Source organism: Dromiciops gliroides, chromosome 3, assembly GCF_019393635.1.
Source record: "Dromiciops gliroides isolate mDroGli1 chromosome 3, mDroGli1.pri, whole genome shotgun sequence".
Taxonomy (NCBI): Eukaryota; Metazoa; Chordata; class Mammalia; order Microbiotheria; family Microbiotheriidae; genus Dromiciops; species Dromiciops gliroides.
Genome location: NC_057863.1, coordinates 613,727,330 through 613,747,280, shown reverse-complemented (window position 1 = coordinate 613,747,280; position 19,951 = coordinate 613,727,330). Strand labels below are relative to the sequence as shown.

Genomic DNA, 19,951 nt, shown 5'->3' with positions numbered 1-19,951 from the left:
GGATGAGTCACAGGCAGGCATGGAACGATTTCGATCTGCCTAATTGAAAGGATCTCTCAAATCACTAAGATCACAGATCCTTTTGAATAGCTGATCTCGTGGGTTTTTTTGTGAGCATACAATGAGTGCCTTGTGTCAAGTGCTTTGTACGTCTTAAATGTCTAGATTAATGTCAGATATAAAGAAGGAAGAAGAGAAAGAGGAAGGGGAGAAGGAGGGGGGAAGAAGAGAAGAAATAGGTGGAGGAGAAAGGAGGAAAACGAAAAAGTTAGAAGAGGAGGAAGAAGAAAGGAGAGAAGGAGAAGAAAGAGGAGGGGAGGAAGAGAAGGCAGAAAAGGAGGAGAGGTAGAAGAAAAAGAAGGAGGAGAAGAGGAGGAAGAGATGTAGGAGGAGGAAGAGAGAAGAAGAAGAAGAAGAAGAAGAAGAAGAAGAAGAAGAAGAAGAAGAAGAAGAAGAAGAAGAAGAAGAAGAAGAAAAGGAGGAGGAGGTGGTGGAGGAGGAGGAGGAAGAGGAGGAGGAGGAGAAGAAGAAGAAAAAGAAGAAAAGAAGGAAGAGGAGGAGAAGAAGAAGAAAAGAAGGAAGAGGAGGAGGAGAAGAAGAAGAAAAGAAGGAAGAGGAGGAGAAGAAGAAGAAGAAAAGAAGGAAGAGGAGGAGAAGAAGGAGAAGAAAAGAAGGAAAAGGAGGAGAAGAAGGAAAAGAAGGAGGAGGAGGAGAAGAAACAATAATGATAATGGCCGTGGAGCCTGAAGACTCAGGTTTAGATACTTAGATACTGCCTTAGACACTTAGTTCTCATGTGACCTTGGGTAATTGTACTCTCTGAGCCTCAGTCTTCTAACATATAAAAGACTATGATAATATTCTTACCACCTACTTCATCAGGGTTTTGTGAGGAAATTCCTTTGCCAATCTTAAATGCTATAGAAATAGAATTTGTAATTATTACCATGAAAGGGACCATTCTTTATCTGTGATTAGGCAAACACCTGAGCTGGGGCAAAGTGAAAAGCTCCTGGTGAAAAGGAACAGGATCCAAAGAGGTCAAGGAAGACTAAGACGACAGGCCCTGATGGGTCAGTAACAGCGTTTCTTCAGAGGCTGAAATCTTAAGGGGACATGATAGTAGAATGACTGTTTGCAGGTGAAAATAAGACCAGGAAAACAACAAATGAACGATGCCCAAGTAAACACAGAAATAGAAATTTGATGTGAAAAAGTTTTTTAAAAAAAAGAAAACAGAACAAAAATAACTATTAAGGTGCTAAATAAAATTTACAAACCATCGTTAATTAATTTTATTTATTCTGAAAGGAGAGAGGGAGGGAGGGAAGGAGGGAGAGAGAGAGAGAGATAGAGATAGATTGGCTTCAGGAGTAGAGACTCAGGCAGAGGTGAGGTCAATGCTGGATCAATCATCAAGATGTAAGGTATAGGGGCAGCTAGGTAGTGCAGTGGATAAAACACTGGCCCTGGATTCAAAAGGACCTGCGTTCAAATATGGCCTCAGACACTTGACACTTACTAGCTGTGTGACTCTGGGCAAGTCACTTAACCCCAACTGCCTCACCAAAAAAAAAAAAAAAGATATAAGGTATACTTGAGGAAATTACCCTTTGTTTGATTCAACTTTACCTACATTTTGGCCTTTTTTGCAGCTGTGTGCTAATGCGATCCCAGGGCTATATGCACAGACTAAACTATTCTAGTAAAGATATGAGCAATGGACTGTAAGTTAGAATACAGTGAGGATATAGGGCTGGGGTCACCCAGTAGGTGCAGGGACAAAAAAAAAAAAAGCCAGACAATGGCCAATGGTCAGAAAAGGCAGAAGATCAAGGATCCTAATAGGTAGAGGAGTCTGAAGTAATCCCTAACTAAGCATGTCATTAGCTGGAAGAAAAAAAAGGCTGATCAACATTGAGAATACCTTGAGATGAACAGAGAAGTTAGCCAGAGAGAGAATCAGGGGCTCATAGAATATGGAACTAGAATGGACCTTAGAAATTATCAGACCACCTTCCCCATTTTATAGATAAAGAAACAGAAGCCCAACTTCTTGTATACTCTTTGGAAGGCATCATGATCTAAAAGAAAGAATAAGCTGGGGGGGGCACAGCTAGGTGGTACAATGGATAGAGCACCAGCCTTGGAGTCAGGAGGACCTAAGTTCAAATCTGGCCTCAGACACTTAACACTTACTAGCTGTGTGACCCTGGGCAAGTCACTTAACCCTTATTGCCCCACAAAAAAAAAAAGGAAAAAAAGAAACTAGAGCCAAGGGAGGTATAATGACTTTCCCCAGGGTCACACAGATAGTAGGCATCAGAGGTGGGATTTGAACCCAGGTCCTCTAACTCCAGAGACAGTGTTCTCTCCACTATACCACACTGCCTAAATTCAGTCATTGGAGTCCAGCCATTAGGGTAGTTAGGTGGCACAGTGAATAGAACCCTATGTCTTGAGTCAGGAAGGCTCATCTTTGTGAATTCAAATCTAGCCTCAGACACTTACTAGCTGTGTGACCCTGGGCAAGTCACTTAACCCTGTTTGCCTCAGTTTCCTCATCTATAAAATGATCAGGAGAAGGAAATGGCCAATCACTCCAGTATCTTTACCAAGAAAACCCCAAAATGGGGTCACAGAGAGTCAGACGTGACTGAAACAACCCAACAACAACAAAAAATCCTTCCCTCTTTGGCTCCCTCTGGTTCCACCCATTTCTCCATTCCCCCATCCAAGGACCCAGAGGAAACAATAACTCTATTTGCATCCCCAGTTCTTTCTAGCCCAGGCCCCTAGACTAAGTATACACAGGATTGCTGTATCATAAGAAATACAGTTTTGTTTGTTTGTTTTTTGTGTGAGGCAACTGGGGTTAAGTGACTTGCCCAGGGTCACACAGCTAGTAATTGTTAAGTGTCTGAGGCTGGATTTGAACTCAGGTCCTCCTGAATCCAGGGCCAGTGCTCTATTCACTGTGCCACCTAGCTGCCCCAGAAATACAGTTTTGAAGACATCAATGATTAAGTTTGAAGGTATCTGAAGGCGGGGGGAATATACCAGTCATGCCAAAAACAAACAAACAAACAAACAAAAAACACCTTGGGTTTTATCATTTAAAAAAAAATAAAAGAAGGGAACCAAGAAAATACCAGTAACTAAAGACTAATACATCTACTGTCCCATCTGTATGAAATCCTTATGTTAAAAAGTTATATACACATGAAGAGCATCCTTAACAGATGGCACAAGAAAGGAACAGACTTCCACGGAAGATATTCCATGCTTGGCCACAGTTGGCTGAAAAACATAGGGATGAAGGATCCTACTGTACTTGTTGTTTGTTGACTATTTTTTTTTAAACAATTGGTTTAGTAAAACAAAACCCGACTTCAAAGGTTCTACTCTGACAAAAGCACCTTTTACACGTTTCAAAAAAATATATTTTTGAAAGATTTAATAGCAGAGAAAACTTTGTTTGATGAACATCTAATTATTAATATCAAGCAAGGAGACCCACGTTCACCAAAAGTGTTTGTAATTATCATGGAGAAGGTCTGATATAGAGTCTAATTTCAAGAGGAGTTCCCTCTCCAAGGTGAGGTGCTCCAAATGTTCCTGCTTAAGGACAGCACTGTGTTGATTGTATCAAGCCTCAGAACTTTGCAGAACTTTCTAAGTAACATCCGTACTCCATCTAAAGAGTTCAGCCTATCTATCCACACAGGAAACACCAAGTCAATGAAGAATGTCTAATACGTAAGTGTATGGACAATCCATGGGCACTTTCATCTAGGACAGATACTACAAGGGGATAATGACCTAGCCTCATAGTCAAACAGGAGGAAGAAAATGGGAATGGATTGTATTTGGAAAGTGGTGCAGTACCTTTATTTTAGTGACCTTAATCTTGAGATGAAGGCCGTGAGTATTCTCCAAGTGATGTGATATAGCTTCAAGTCAAAGAATGCCACACTGACTCCAGAATTAAATCAGCAGGTTACTCCCATACATAATAACTATGAGCAGGCTACAGCTCATTTTATCAATCATGAACTATGCCTGAGAATTGCTGTAAAGAACTGTATGATTGGAAAAGAAGTGGGCTCATTATCAGGTGGGAGGAAATTCTGTGGAAGTACGGATTCGAATCCTGGCTCTACAACTTGTTTCACATGTCATGTTGAGCAAATCTTTTTATTTATTTATTATTTTTTTTTTAGTGAGGCAATTGGGGTTAAGTGACTTTCCCAGGGTCACACAGCTAGTAAGTGTTAAGTGTCTGAGGCCAGATTTGAACTCAGGTCCTCCTGACTCCAGGGCTGGTGCTCTATCCATTGTGCCACCTAGCTGCCCCAAGCAAGTCATTTTAATATCTCTTGAGTTTCCATTTCTCAAATGGTAAAATGGAGGCGTTGGGGTAAATGGTCTCTAAGGAAAGAGAGAGGGAGAACCAATGGACCACCCATATGCACTACTGGTTATCTATATAGAATGTCCAGAGACCTTGCTGGAGATCCTCAGCACCTTGGGTGGACTCTCTGTGCTCCATTTTCTTTTTTGTTTTGCTTGGTTGGTTTTGCAGGACAACGAGGGTTAAGTGACTTGCCCAGGGTCACACAGCTAGTAAGTGTCAAGTGTCTGAGGCTGAATTTGAATTCAGGTCCTCTTGAATCCAGGGCCGGTGCTTTATCCACTGTGCCACCTAGCTGCCCCATGCTCCATTTTCAGGAGGACATAGACAAGAAGCATGCATGAATTATGATTGGCATTATTGGAAGAGGAATGCCCATCAAAGCATCAAAGCAACGCACAGTCTACCCCCACAAGTTTGTTGTCAAGAAAGTGATTCGTCAGCCTTAATTCACCTTAAAAATGTTTTTGTTCTTATGGTCGCAGCCCTGGAAACATAGAATTAGGTCTTTTGATTACTGTCAGCCACTAGATGGCAGGACTGCCATCAACATGCCTATGAGTTTGTGATGACCTATATGTTGGCATAAACACACTTAATTTTTCATTTGATTCCACTAGAAATAACCAATGGGATCTTGCTTTCTCCCCTGCCCTCTTTTGCCAAATGGACAAATCGGGAGGATGGGAGACATTGATGTCTTAGGGCTTTGTAAGTAATGTTTCTCTAAAGACGAATGACCCTAACCCTAACCCTAATTCCCAGTGCTGACTCTCCACACCTAGAGCTGGGCAGCTTCTTTCCAAAAGGCTGAGAAAATTCTCAGGATGCCTCACTAGGGAGTGGCTAGCAAAAGAAATTCTAGGCATTACCAGGGAGATACATGGGATATCAGTAGTAATAAGTTTGGAAGTTGGATAGGGGCTTAATAAATCAAGGAATCAGAACTGGAAGGGGCCTTAAAATAGAATGTTAGAACATGTAACAGTAGAACCTAGAATGTTAGAACTAAAAGGAACCATAAAACAAAATGTTGGCCCTCGAAGGGACTTTGGAACTCATGATTGTCAGAACTGGTAGGACCCTTAGGGAAGGAAAAAATATCAGAGCTGGTAGGTACCTTAGAACAGAGAATGTCCAAGCTTGAGAAGGACTTAGAACATAGAATGTCAGAGCTAGAAGGAACATTAGAGCGTGCAATGTTATAGCAGGGAGAATCATAGAGTTAGGGCTGGAAGGAGCCTCATCACATCCAACCCCCTCGATTTGCCAATAATGAAGCCGAGGCCTAGAGAAGGGCAGCCATTTGCCGTGTGATCCCATGAGCGCTAAGTGGCAGATCTGACATTTGAACTGAGATTTTGTGACCCACATTCCACTCTTCCCAATTCACCACTCTTTCCATTGGACCTTAGGAAGACAGAAGGTAAAGGCCAGGAGGGATGGAAAATGTTTGAACCCAGAGGCTCAGAGACTGCAGAGATCATCTAAGCCAACTTGTCTTCCATTTTGGGAAATCGGGAGAGGGTAAATTGACTTTCTAGCTAGGTAGGGCAGAGCTGGGACCTTCTAGTCCCACCAAGCCTCAGGACTTCTCGTCTAAAGGGCTTGACTCTGAATCAGACAGGAGGGAGAAACCTACATTCTCCTTCCTCCTGTGGAAAGTCCCATTGCCCAAGGCCAATCCCATCCACCAAGCTCTCTAAATAAATAGTCCAACAGACCCCGCCCCCCGTTTTTAACCTGCTCTAAATGGGTGTCTCCCAAACATACCCCCACACACACACACACACCATACATGCATACACAGCCTGGAAGCTAGACACAAAGACAGGCTGGCAGCTAATGGGACTAGATATGGAAGGAAGGCCAAGCCAGATCCTGGGATGATGGAGTCTCTCCAGCTCTCAGGCCTTTTTCTGGAAGTCTTCCATCATTAGGGATACCTGCCCACTGCTTCTCACCTTCCAGTTGGCAGCCAGAAGGCAGGGAGAAGAGAAGGGGCCCAATTGGCCCATCAATAAACCATCAAGGGATGTTTGGCACCAGTGTGCAATCTGTCTCCCTCCCCCTCCCCCCCCCCTCTCTCTCTCTCTCTCTCTCTCTCTCACACACACACACATTCTCACTCCTTTCTAGTCACTATACCAACTGCTTCCGAATCTCAAACTAGCCTTCTTCCAGTTACCTTAGAGCCAAGTGCAACTGTGCTGGAGAAATTTTTAAATGGTTGGGGGCAGCTAGGTGGTGCAGTGGATAGAGCACCGGCCCTGGAGTCAGGAGTACCTGAGTTCAAATCCGGCCTCAGACACTTTACTAGCTGTGTGACCCTGGGCAAGTCACTTAACCCCAATTGCCTCACTAAAAAGAAAAAAAAAAAAAGAAAAAAATGGTTGGTTGGTCCCAAGACTAGAGGTCAGGACCCTCATGGTGAGTGGCTGGAGCGAAGAGTTCAGCCAATAAAGGGTTTTCAGTTCCTGGCAAGTCTCAGGGTGATGCCCTGCAGAAAGTCAGGGCTACCTAAAGGAGCCAAGATCGGGCTGAGTGTCACGGCAGAGAGAAGTGTAGATCGGGCTACCAGGGAGAAGGTATCAAGTCAGTCTCTAAGGTCCTTCCATACAATTCCAAGGGACCATAAAATGGGTTTGACCATACCCCTGCAGGGGGTTCAGGGATATTAAATGGGCTTCCAGGCTTGCTTCTACGCCTTAAGGGGGCAGTGCTTGGCATTCACCGGCTGCCGTGGAGGTAAATTTCCAGGGGATTAGGGAAGTAGATTTATGACATGTTAGACATCACCACCTCAGTTCCCCTAATCATGGGAGAAATGCTTCCTCCCACATCCTGCTCCACTCCACAGTCCTGTGGGTTGTGGTTTCTCCTGAGTTGGACATCATTAGTGTAAGGGCCTGGGGGCGGGACACCTGAGGTTTATAAAGTATACAGTATTTTGTTTGTGGTAAGTAATGCCACACTAGGCAATAATAAGAGTTGACACTTGGATATCACTTTCCAATAACAACTGATGAAACATTTCCCAAACACAGATCATAGAATGTCAGAGCTGGGAGGACCCTTAGAACACAGGATGTCAGAGCTGGGAGGGCCCTTAGAACACAGGATGTCAGAGCTGGGAGGGCCCTTAGAACACAGGATGTCAGAGCTGGGAGGGCCCTTAGAACACAGGATGTCAGAGCTGGGAGGGCCCTTAGAACACAGGATGTCAGAGCTGGGAGGGGCCTTAGAACAAAGGATGTCAGAGCTGGGAGGGGCCTTAGAACACAGAATGTCAGAGCTGGGAGGGGGCTTAGAACATAGGATGTCAGAACTGGGAGGGCCCTTAGAACACAGAATGTCAGAGTTGGGAGGGGGCTTAGAACAGAGCATGTCAGGGCTGGGAGGGGGCTTAGAGGAAAGACTATCAGAATGGGAAGGAACTTTAGAACATGAAATGTTATGTACCTTAGAGTTTATCTACCACACTTCAACTCATTGTAAAAACCTTGAGGGAAGATGCAAAGGGGGAAGGGGAAGTGACATTGTATATGGATGTTTTGAAATCCCCAGGAATGCAATCAATATCCTTCCTCTCCAGAGAAACATTGCTTCTAATCCACCACCACTAGAACATGAACTTTGAGTTTTGTCATCTGTATAGTGGAAATAGGCAGTAGAGTCACCCAGATTTTCTATTACCCGGAGGTTGGTCAACTGAGCCAAGTGCCGGAAAAGCAGAGAGATCATCCCTTGCCCTCATTTTTTTGCCTTACAATCTTTTTTATTTTGTTTTGTTTTGTTTTGTTTTGTTTTGTTTTAGTGAGGCAATTGGGGTTAAGTGACTTGCCCAGGGTCACACAGCTAGTAAGCGTTAAGTGTCTGAGGCTGGATTTGAACTCAGGTACTCCTGACTCCAGGGCTGGTGCTCTATCCACTGCGCCACCTAGCTGCCCCAAGAAGCTTACATTCTAATGGAAAAAGACAACACATAAAAAGGGGTCAGGGGGTGGAGAGGGTGAAAGGGGTGGAAGAGTTGAACCCGGCAAGGGCCTGGTAGAGAAAATGCTGTGGAGATGAGCCAGTGGAGCAGCCTGGAGAGGGATGAAGGCATCTGTGGCCTGGACGGCCTCCTTCCAGTGGAGGTTCTGGGAGGATCCAGCCAATCAAAGGCAGAGGTCACAAGGCTGAAGAGGACATCAATATGAGAAGTAGCCCAGGGCTGGAGTGAGCGGCCACGGGAAAGAGAGAAAGTCCTGTGGAGGTGGAGCAAAGCAGCCTGATTCATCTGCAGTGACACATTTCTAGCTCATGCATCCCTGTATGAGACCACAGGCAGACCAGACCCGGGCTCCGGCCATCTCCAGTGAACAAGGATCCCTTCATGTAATGCTGACGGGTCCCCATCACCTTCCTTCCACCCGAGAGCTTGCTTATAGACCTCCCGCCTCTCCAATCCATCCTCCACCCGGCTGCCAGAGGGACCGTGCCAGGTTCCGGTTCAGCAGACTCTAGTGACTGACTCTACCAGGTCTAGGACTGAGCCTCTGCTTTTCAGGGGGCATTAAAAACCTTTCCTGATCTGACAGCCTCAGTCTACCTTTTCAGCTTTATCATGTCTGTCTCTTCCCTTCACCATTGCACTCTAAAGTCAAAATGGCCTTCTAGCTGTTCGTCACACACAACTGACTCTGCCGTGGATTTGTATTGTTGTTTTTGTTGTTGTTGTAGCTGGCATTTATGTAACACTTTAAGATTCGCAAAATACTTTACAAATATTATCTCATTTGATCCTCACAGCAGCCCTGAAAGGTAGGCACTGGTATTATCCCCATTTTATAGGTGAGGAAACTGACGCAAGCAGAGGTTAAGTGATTTGCCCAGGGTCACACAACTAGTGAGTGAGGCTAAGTTTGAACTCAAGCCTTCCTGGCTCTATTCACTCCAGTACCACCTGGCTACCTACAATACATTCCCTCCTTACCACTGCCTCTTAAAATCCCTTTTTGCTTCAAGATGCAAATCAAATATCATCTTCTACTTGAAACTTTTCATGACTTCCCTCAGCTACTTGTGCCTCAGCTAGATGGCACAGAGGGTAGAACACTGGGCCCAGAGTCAGGAAGACCTGAGTTCAAATTTGACCTATTAGCAGTGTGACCCTGAGCAAGTCAACTTAATCTCTGTCTGCCTCAGTTTTCCTCAACTATAAAATGGGGATAATAGCACCTAACTCCTGGGTCTGTTAGGAAGACCAAATGAGATGATATTTGTAAAGAGCTTAAAATAGTACTGGTACACAGAAGTCACTTAAGTGCTTCTTCTGTTATACTAATTACCTTTTATTTATTGGGAGGGGGGGGTGTAGAATGCAATCTCCTTGAGAGCAGGGATTATCTTTTATGTGTGTGTCTGTATTTCCAGTGCCTGGCACTTAGTAGGCAATTAAATGTTTATCAATCAACTGACCTCATAATTGTTTGTTCTTTCCATTTTGGGGGGGGGGGGCAATTGGGGTTAAGTGACTTGCCCAGAGTCGCACAGCTAGTAAGTGCTAAGTGTCCAAGGTCAGATTTGAACTCAGGTACTCCTGACTCCAGGGCCGGTGCTCTATCCACTGCGCCACCTAGCTGCCCCTTTCATAATTCCTTGTTGATTGTTTGAAGCGATTCCAGTCGAAGTGGTACCTTTGGCTTTGGCCTCGGCCTAAAGATCCCCATGAGCTCTAACGTCAGTTTTGCTTGTGGAGTAATCTCTTCCATTCTTATCTAGTAACATGAGAAGAATAAATATTGTTTGGAATAAATTGGAATGAATGACATGAAGCAGCAGTCGAGTTCGAATTGGAATTAAATTTAATTGAAAGAGAGGGGAGGGGGCAGCTAGGTGGCACAGTGAATAGAGCACCTGCCCTGGAGACAGGAGGACCTGAGTTCAAATCTGGCCTCAGATACTTACTAGTTGTGTGACCCTGGGCAAGTCACTTAACCCTGTTCATCTCCACACACAAAAAGAAAAGGAAAAAAGGAAGGGAGGGGGGCACCTGGAAAAGTGAGATATCAAGATTCACTTGGCTTTCTCTCTTGCAGATCTGGATGAGACCAATGTGTCTTGCAGCCCACCTTCCAATGTCAGAACGGAAAGAAACAGCCTTCGGGACCGTGAGTGAATGGTCACCTCCATCTACTTGTCTCCCCTTCCATTACCCCATGGCCCCCTATGACCAAGACCACATTTCCCCTGCCTGGGGTCCAAATCTGAGGCCAGAGTCCAAGGTTCCTTCTGTTCTCCTCCTGCTCCCCCCAGGCATAGCAGAACACGGGCTGCCCAGTTCATAGGGTTCCAATAGAAAGAACATTCCCCATGTTAGAAGTCTTGACTTCTAGTCTCACCCATTTGCTCTTCGACCTGAGATGTCCTTTCTTTCTAACTTCATTTTCTGGAAGGCAACATAGTCTGGTGGTCTAAGAGAAGTTGGATTTGAATCCTAGTCCTGCCATTCACTACCTGTATGTTCTTGGTCAAGTCCTTTAACCTCAATGGCCTCATCTGTAAAATCAAAGAGTTGGGCTACATGATCCCTATTAGCTCACAATCTATAAGCCTAAGTGCAACCAACTGCAGGTCCCTCAGCTTTCAGAGGAAGGGGAGGGAGTGACATAAGGGCCCAGGAGTGCTGCTTTTATAATACAGGGTCTAGCTGGGCAACTGAGGGCACCCAGATAGCATATGTAAGGGGCAGTGTGTTCTGCCTCACCATGGAAAACTAGCCTCAGAGTTTCCTTTAGACAATGAAAAACCACAGTGTGCTTTGGGGTCAAAGACTGTAATAAATAGCTTTCTCCACATCCATCCCTGGCCTGGAGCCCTTCAGGGCCCTTGGGGGAAGGGGACAAGGAGGAAGGTTTGAAATGGGACCTTTCCCTCTCCTCAACACTCGCCCTGAAAAAGTTGAAGTAGGAATATGGGGAGATTGGAGTATAATAAGGAAATCCCTGTGCAGCAAAAGAGAGGCATCTTAATGCTACTCTCCCATAGGTTCTGCTGCTGATTCACACTGACTAGACAGGTTGCTCTCTCTTTCTGGGCCTCAGTTTACCCACGAGGAAAATGGAAAGAATACCCGCCCTATAGAGCTAAGAGGAATTTACTTATAGAAGAGGTAGAAAAGTGATGGACACATTGGTAGATTTGTTGTTGTTCAATTGTTTCAGTTGTGTCCAACTCTGTGTGACCCTTTTTGGGGTTTTCTTGGCAAAGATGCTTGGAATGGCTTACCATCTCCTCCTCCAGATCATTTTACAGATGGGAAAATTGAGGCAAACATGATTAAGTGACTCACCCAGGATCATGCAGCTAGTAAGTGTCTGAGTCCAGATTTGAACTCCAGGAGTCTTCCTGACTCCAAGCCTGGTGCTCTGTGCACCAAAGCGCCACCCATCAGCCCAGACTTATTACTATGGGAATGAGTAGACTTCTCTCTGCCCACCTATACTATAAAGTCCTTCCCAGTTCTAACATTCTAGGATTCTGCATTCTTCCTCAGGTTCTTTCTACAAAACATTGTTCGGTCCTGTCCCGAGCCTTAAGGCCTCAGAGACCCTCTTTGGTACCAGGTAAGAGCCCACTGCCTGCATTTCTCCAGTCCATTGAGCTGGGGAGGGGCAGAGTTCGGAGTGGTCAGTATAGTTGAAATAGGTGGCTGCCTACTATAAATGTGAATAAAGGGCCCTGAGATATACACATGCTGTTAACTATCTCCTCCATGCACTTGCCACAGTGCTTGCAGCTCTGCCATCAAGAATTAGTTCATTGGATCGAAGAGTACCTTCTCTGGCCTTCCCTTTCAAATGTACCTTCTTACTTTCCTTGGGGAGGTGGGGGACTCCATGTAGAGAATGCCCAATACACCATCAGGTCTAGTAGATACAGCAGGGGGAGGGGGGTTAATCTATTTTTCTTTGCAACAGTGAAGAATCCCTGGAGGAAGAGGAGAAAAGGGAGGGGGACATAGCTGAGAATAACTGAGATACTGGGATTAAAACCAACAGTCATCAATAAAACATCCTTTTAAGAGGGAAGAAAAACAAGCAACAAATTCTTGATTGAAAGAATAAGTATAATGCAGTCCTCCACCCTCTTGGAGACTGAGCCTCCTCAGGTCCCTCCCCGCCCCATGTGGATGCGTTTTTCAGACCCTTTCTTTCTGACAGGAGGAACTGAGCAAGTGGAACATGGGGATTCTGGGGATGGAGATGGGGCTGCAGAGGTGGAGGGGACACTCAGGACAAACGTGGCCCCTTTCTCCATCCTGTCTCTGGCCAGGCCCAGGGCATAATCCTCCTAGGAGCAGGGGTGACTGCAGTATGGGCAGGGAACTCGGGCAGGGCTCTGTCAGGGACAGGGATCACCCAGGACAGGAGGTTGGGTCTGGGGTCACCATCAGCATGTGTAAAGGGAAAGGAGTTCTTTGGTGGTCATTCAGGTTTTCACAGACTCACTGTGTCCTCTTGGACCAATCCGTTCCCTTCTCTAGGATAAATTTTCCTTATAAAATGAAGAGTAATTCAGCACCCATATTCTGTGGCTGAAGAAACTCCCAGCTCTGACATTGTGTTCTAAGAGCCCTTCCAGCTCGGACATCCCATATTCTACTATCCTTTCCGGCTCTAACATTCTGACCTCTCTACTGATACCTTATCCCTAACTGAGAAATAACAGGAGGTTGAGGCCTTGGAGCAGAGGCCAGAGGCCGGAAAGGATGAGTGGCCGGGGAGAAGGGGGTGGGGGATGAATCTCTCTCCGTGGCAGGGAATGATAATGGATTAGGAGTCATAGGGTCCAGTCTCCTAAGTAAGTGGCTTCTGGGAAAGGCAGAGAGGCCCCAGAGGAGGCTCCTGAAACACAGGGGAGAGAGACTTGCAGGAGGGAGAGCTGGCCGTACCAGCTTTGCCCCCTTGCCTCGATGTGTTTGGACAGGCTAAACCTGAATAAGAGCAGATTCTTGACTCGAGCAACCAAGGGGTTGGTGTTCAGAACCCCAGCACCACCCTCCAAGTCACAGGAGCTTCCCCCTGATACTGAGAACATGGATTATTTACCTCTGGTGAGTTCCCTGACACATGTGCATGTTACTACCTGCCCTGGGAGACGGTATCTGAAGGGTGGGAGGGGAGAGGCATCACTGGACATGTTGCCCATTGACTCCAGTCCATAACAATGATAAGGCTTCACTGAAAACCATCAATGATCTCCTCCCCCCAAAAGAAAACCCTTGCGGTAGCATGGGATGGAAAGGGCTGAACTTTGGAACCTTGAAGAGTTCAAATCCCAGTTCTGCCATTTCCAACCTTGAGCAAGTCATTTCCCCTCGAGGGGGCCTCAGTTTTTTAATCTGTAAAATGGGTTGGACTAGAGGATCTATAAAGCCTTTTCCAGCCCTAGCTTAGGATTTCTTCCATATCCAAAACAACACTAAATGATCTAAAGATCATAGACTAGTAAGGAATTAGTCTAGAATATTAGTAGAGTACAGCCAGTCTAGAATTAAGTGCTAAAAACTTTTTTGGAGTGGAAATAGCGCTAAATTTGACAGGAGAGTACCCCACCTCCATCACCCACTCCCTTGGTGACTTAGGGCAAATCATTTCCCCTTTCTCTGTTCTCTCATCCATAAAATGAAGGGGGTTGAGATGATCTTAGATCATTTCCGAATCTAACTCTATCCCCCCATGACTCCTTTCAGCTTTGGATCTATGACATTAATTCCATGTGCTACCCAAGCCATGGACTTGAGCTACCCACAAGGAACACAATTGACTGTTTTGAGAGCCCACTTCTCTTTTTGCCCCTATTTATCCTTTGATGTATCATTCTGGGAAAGTACCTTAGACAGTATAAAGCCCCAATATCTGATTTTGCCATTGTCACCAAAATGCCAACATTCACCAAAGGAGAAGGGGAAAGGAAGCAGCATTTCTTCAATTTCCAACCACATCTCCTATCTCTCCATTTGGGGAGACTTCTCTTCCCTCCCCTCCTCTCTCCTCAACTCCTCCTTTCACAATTTACTCTCTTGGCCATTTTCCCCTCCCATTTCCTTCCCCTCCTCGCCATTTCATTTCTCTCCTCTCTCTTCCTTTCTTCCCCTTCCCTTCTATCTTCTCTTTTTCTCTCCCTTCTATCTCTCTCTTCCCCATCTTTTTCCTCTTTCCAAAGCCAACCATCTCCCCACTTCCCCAGGTTAGTAAGGCTTCCTCTTCCTTCCCTCACCAGCCTGACCTCCCCTCCCCCACTAGCACAACAGCCACTTTCAAGAAATTCTGGTCTCCCAAGATTGAGAAATGTCCGTATAGTCCAGTGGTTCTCCAAATATTTTCCAGGAGCCTCTAGATAGCTAAAGGATGGCCCATCATCTCAGATTCAATCCACAATTCTGGCCTTGTGAGATCATTCTGGATCTTAATTCAGGTGTCTAACATCTCTACCAGCTATGTGTCATTTGTGAATTTAATAAGCATGGTATCTATACCTTTCTCCTGGTCATTGATAAAAAAAATATTCAATAGCACAAAGCCCTGGGTCACTCCACTGGAGACCTTCTTTCCTGCTGATATTGAACCATTCAATAATGACTCTTTGGGTCTGATGATTCAACCAGTGCTGAAACTGTACTGTCTAGCCCATGGCACGGAGGCTTCATTTAGAGGGGACAAGGGAGGTTATTGTCTAGACATTCACTAAAACTCTCTCCCTGTCCAAAGCAGAGAGCTAATAATATCTCAACTTGTACACATTATCATTTCATCCTTCAAAAAGTGATCGTTGTGTCCAATGTTGGGGTTTTCTTGACAAAGATACTGGAGGGGTTTGCCATTTCCTTCTCCAGCTCATTTTACAGATAAGGAAACTGAGGCAAACAAGGTGAAGTGACTTGCCCAGGGTCACACAGCTAGTAAGTGTCTGGGGCCAGATTTGAACTTGGGAAGATGAGTCTTCCTCAGTCTTGGCCCGGTATTCTACCCACTGTACCACCTAGCTGACCCTTCAAAAAGTAGAGAAACCAACAAGTAGAAAGTCTATTTATTCTTGATCTGTTCTCACCAACAAGGAAGGTTTCTGAGGATAAAAATGATGGGAATTTTCAGGAAAATTAACTATTCCATCCTAGAACTTATGATAGAGGAGAGGAAGGCCAGGAAAGGTTTAACATATACCCCAGATTTAGGCTGGTCAAATCTCAAAGGTTTCACAGAAAAGATAAGTAGCATCTTATGAACTAAAATTCAGCCAAGGAAGTCATCTCAAACAGGATGGGAAGTTCCCAAGAACTAAAGTTCAAAGACACAAAGGAAAACCATTCTGATAAGGAAGAAAAAGTATGGGGAATATCCAGTGAAAATATCTGGACTTGGGAGAATAGAGTGTCATCTCATTGGCCTTTGAGTATATGTGGGGAGTGAGATGAGAAGACTGGAAAAATAGGAAGGAGCCTGGTTATGAAAGACTTTGAAAACCAAACAGAGGACTTTATATTTGATCCTAGAAAGAATGGAGAACTACTGCAGTTTATGGAATGAGGTGGTACCATGATCATACTTGTGCTTGACGAATATACATTTGACTACAGAGTGGAGAATGGACTGGCTATTGCAATATTCCACATAAGAAAGGACCAAACCAGGATAGTGACAGTGTGGGAGGAGAGAAGGGAGCATATTCTAGAGATGTCACACAGGTAAAATTCATAGGCCCTGGCAGGAGACTGGATATGGAGAGGAGATGTATGAGAGAGAGTGAGAATTTTAGCTTTTGAGTCTAAGTGATTGGGAGCATATTAGTACTCTTTTGGGGGCGGGTGGGAATGAAGGTTAAGTGACTTGCCCAGGGTCACAAGCTGGTAAGTGTCAAGTGTCTGAGGTTGAATTTGAACTCAGGTCCTCCTGAATCCAGGGCCAGTGCTTTATCCACTGCACCACCTAGCTTCCTCCTGTACTCGTGGGGGGGGGGCAATTGGGGTTAAGTGACTTGCCCAGGGTCACACAGCTAGTAAGTGTCAAGTGTCTGAGGCCAAATTTGAACTCAGGTCCTCCTGAATCCAGGGCCGGTGCTTTATCCACTGCACCACCTAGCTTCCCCCTGTACTCTGTGTGTGTGTGTGTGTGTGTGTGTGGCAATTGGGGTCAAGTGACTTGCCCAGGGTCACACAGCTAGTACGTGTCAAGTGTCTGAGGCCAGATTTGAACTCAGGTCCTCCTGAATCCAGGGCTGGTGCTCTGTCCACTGCACCACCTAGCTGTCCCTCCCCCATACTCTTAATATTAATAGAGAAGTTAGGCAGAGGGGAGGGTTTGAGGAAAAAGACAACTAGTTCTGTACACTGAGTTTTAGATGTCCCTAAGACATTCAATTGGAGATTTCCACTAAATAGTTGGAGTCTGTAAGATGTTCAGCTTGATATTTCTGATAGCTGGAGTATATACAACATTCAGGTTGATATTTCTAATAGATAGTTGGAGTCTATAAGACATTCAGTTGGGGATTTCCATAGATAATTGGAGTCTATAAGACATTCAGGTTGATATTTCCAATAGATAGTTGGAGTCTATAAGACATTCAGTTGGGGATTTCCATAGATAGTTGGAGATGTGAGATTTGAGTTCAGCATAGGGATGATGGTTGGATCCATAGGAGCTAACGAAATCATCACGTGAAAGAATATAAAGAAAGGAGAAGAAGGCCTATGACAGGGCCCTGTAGGACACCCACAGATAGTGGACGTGATCTGGATAAAGATAGAGCAAAGAATAATGAAAATGAATGGCCATGCAGGTAGGCAGAAAACCAGGAGAGAGCAGTATCATGAAACCTAGAGAAGAGAGTATCCAGGAGAAGAGACTGATCAATGGTATTGACAGCTGCAGAGAACAAGAAGAAAAAGGAATGAGAAAAGGTCATTAGATTTGGTCATTAAGAGACCACTGGTAACTTTGAAGAGTGAAGCTTCAGTGAAATGATGAGGTCAGAAGACAGACTACAGAGAGGTAAGAGAGTGAGGGGAAAGAGAGTGGAGGTGCCCATTATAGGCAGACTTCTCAATGAGTTTAGCCAGGAAGGGAAGGAGAGAAAATAAATGGTGGCTCTCCAGGGTGGACAGATCAAGTGAAGGGGGAGGATGGGGGAGACACAGGTATGTTTGCAGGCAGTAAGGAAACAGTCCATAGACAGGGAGAGATTGATGAGAGAATAGAGATGATGGGGGGAAATCTCCTGGAGAAGACAGGATGGAATGGCATATCTTGTGTATGTAGAGGAGTTGGCCTTGGCAAGGAAGAGGGACACTCTTCATGTGAAATGGATGAAGAAGAAATACTAGCAGAAGACATCTGAGTGATGTGAGATGAGGAGGAGGAGGGAACAAGAAGGAACTCTGCTATTGGCCCCAGTTGTTTTTATATTTATTGAAAAAATCAACTAAAATCCTCAGCTGAGAGGATTGGGGGTGGGAGAGCCATTTAAGGCTTAAGGAGGAATAAAAAGGTTTAGAAGAGGGGCAGCTAGGTGGCGCAGTGGATAAAGCAGTGACCCTGGATTCAAGAGGAGCTGAGTTCAAATTTGGCCTCAGACACTTGACACTTACTAGCTCTGTGACCCTGGGCAAGTCACTTAACCCTCATTGCCCTAAAAAAAAAAAAAAGGTTTGGAAGAACCACTGTGTTTAGCAGAATAGTAAGTTAATTAAAGAAGCCCTGCTTCAGTGAGGGCCCAATTGCAATTATGGAACCTAAATTTGTAGTGGACTCAGCAAGTTTGTGATTCCCTCCATCTTTGTTCAGTGGCACAAGAATGGGAGCATGGGTGGAGGGTGGGAGTAAGGCTAGGGTTTGGCAGGACAATACCTGTGATAGGACACAGAGTCAAGAAGTCCAACCCAAGTGTTGGAATCCCACCTCAGACACTCATTTGCTGTATGACCCTGGGTCAGTCACTTTATTCTCTGTGTCTCATTTTCCTAATCAACTCCTAATGGATTTTATGGCCCTGAAGGTCCCATCCATCTCCCAACCCATAATCCTTTGATTAGACACTCTCATTACCTCTGCCTTTTAGTATCTTCCATTTCCTTCATGTCAGATGCCACCTCCTTCAGGAAACCTTTCCTGATCTCCCCACAGTTGTTAGTGCCACCCTTCCCCCATTCTCTTATATTTACTTTTCCATAAACATGGTGTTTTCCCCAATGGAATATAAGCTCCTTGGGGGCTCCTTTTTCTCTTGGTGTTTCCAGAATCTAGCACTGTGCCTGGTCCATGGGCACTTGGTAACTGATGAGTTTAATTGAAGTGCATGAGCAAAGTGAGATTTGAAGAGACTTGTCCAGGGTCACGCAAATGGTAAATGTCTAGGCCTGGCCTCTAAGCCAGGTCTTCCCGACTCCAGGTCCCGCTGCCTTTCTACAATGGGACGCCGGATACCTAACCCTTTTCTTTCTCTTTGACCCTCCAGGTCTCTCTCCAGCTGGCCTCAGGTGCCTTCATACTCAACCAGGCCTTCTGCGGGGCCACGGGCATCCCCATGGAAAAGCTCAAGTGGACCTCGCCATTCACCTGCCACCGTGTGACACTGACCTCCTGTTCTCACAATTCCTCCCACAACCAAGACAGCCAGGCCCTGGAGCCCAAGAGTCCAGGCCTCAAAAGGTCCAACGGCCCCTTCCAGATTTTGGCCCAGAGCCAGCCCTTGCCAAACAGCTCAGAGACCTTCTGCCGCATACCCTGCACCGAGGCTCTCCTGTCCCCAACCAACAACACCCCAAGCCATTCTCCCAACCCGACCCTAGAGCCTGATGGACCCGAACAGGCTGGCAGGGTGTGGGCCACTGCAGTGGCCTTGGGGTGGCTGGAAAACAGCTCAGCCTCCTACTTCGTGGAGTGGGAATTGGTGGCGGCGAAAGCCAGCGCCTGGCTGGTAGAGCAGAGCGTCCCTGAGGGCCGCACCCTGGCCACGGTGAAGACTGCGGCCCAGCAGCTCTTTGTCCTCCTTCGGCACTGGGACGAGAACCTTGAGTTCAACCTGCTTTGCTACAACCCCAATAGCGTATAGGGTTATTTGGGGGGTGGGAAATTTGGGGTGGGGGTGGGGGTAAAGGAACAAGGGGGGCCTGGGAGAAACCCTTGAGGCTGCGGCCAATATATTTGAAAAAAAAAAAAACATTAAGAGGACTGAACTGGGAGTCAGGAGGCCTGGGTTCTAGTCCTGGCTCAGGCACTAACTCACTGTGTGACCTTAGCCAAATCCCTTCCCCTCTCTGGGTCTGTTTCCCCCTCTGTAAAATGGGGGAGATTGGATTCTTTGAGATCTGTCCCTTATAGCTCTAATGTCTTTATGATCTCCTAAGATCTGGTATCTTCAGGGTCAGATAGTCTGGTAGGTACTTGATCCCACCCTTCAACCACCAGTGCTGCTGTCCTGGAAGAAAAGACTGGTGACTCCCTTCCCCTGTCCCAGAAGTTAAAGGATCCCCATTTCCTAACTCTACTGCTC

The 19,951-nt window shown here is 45.7% G+C and overlaps 1 protein-coding gene across 1 annotated transcript in view; it reads left to right on the top strand.

Annotated features, from left to right (window-relative positions):
• VWA5B1 (von Willebrand factor A domain containing 5B1) overlaps positions 1-19,510 on the top strand; it is a 116,641-nt gene extending 97,131 nt beyond the window's left edge. The window contains exons 19-22 of the mRNA XM_043990817.1: positions 10,498-10,569; positions 11,955-12,024; positions 13,388-13,514; positions 18,914-19,510. Coding sequence (XP_043846752.1) covers positions 10,498-10,569; positions 11,955-12,024; positions 13,388-13,514; positions 18,914-19,510 — 866 coding nt within the window. The remainder of the gene's footprint in view (positions 1-10,497; positions 10,570-11,954; positions 12,025-13,387; positions 13,515-18,913) is intronic.
• The last annotated feature ends 441 nt before the right edge of the window (positions 19,511-19,951 follow it).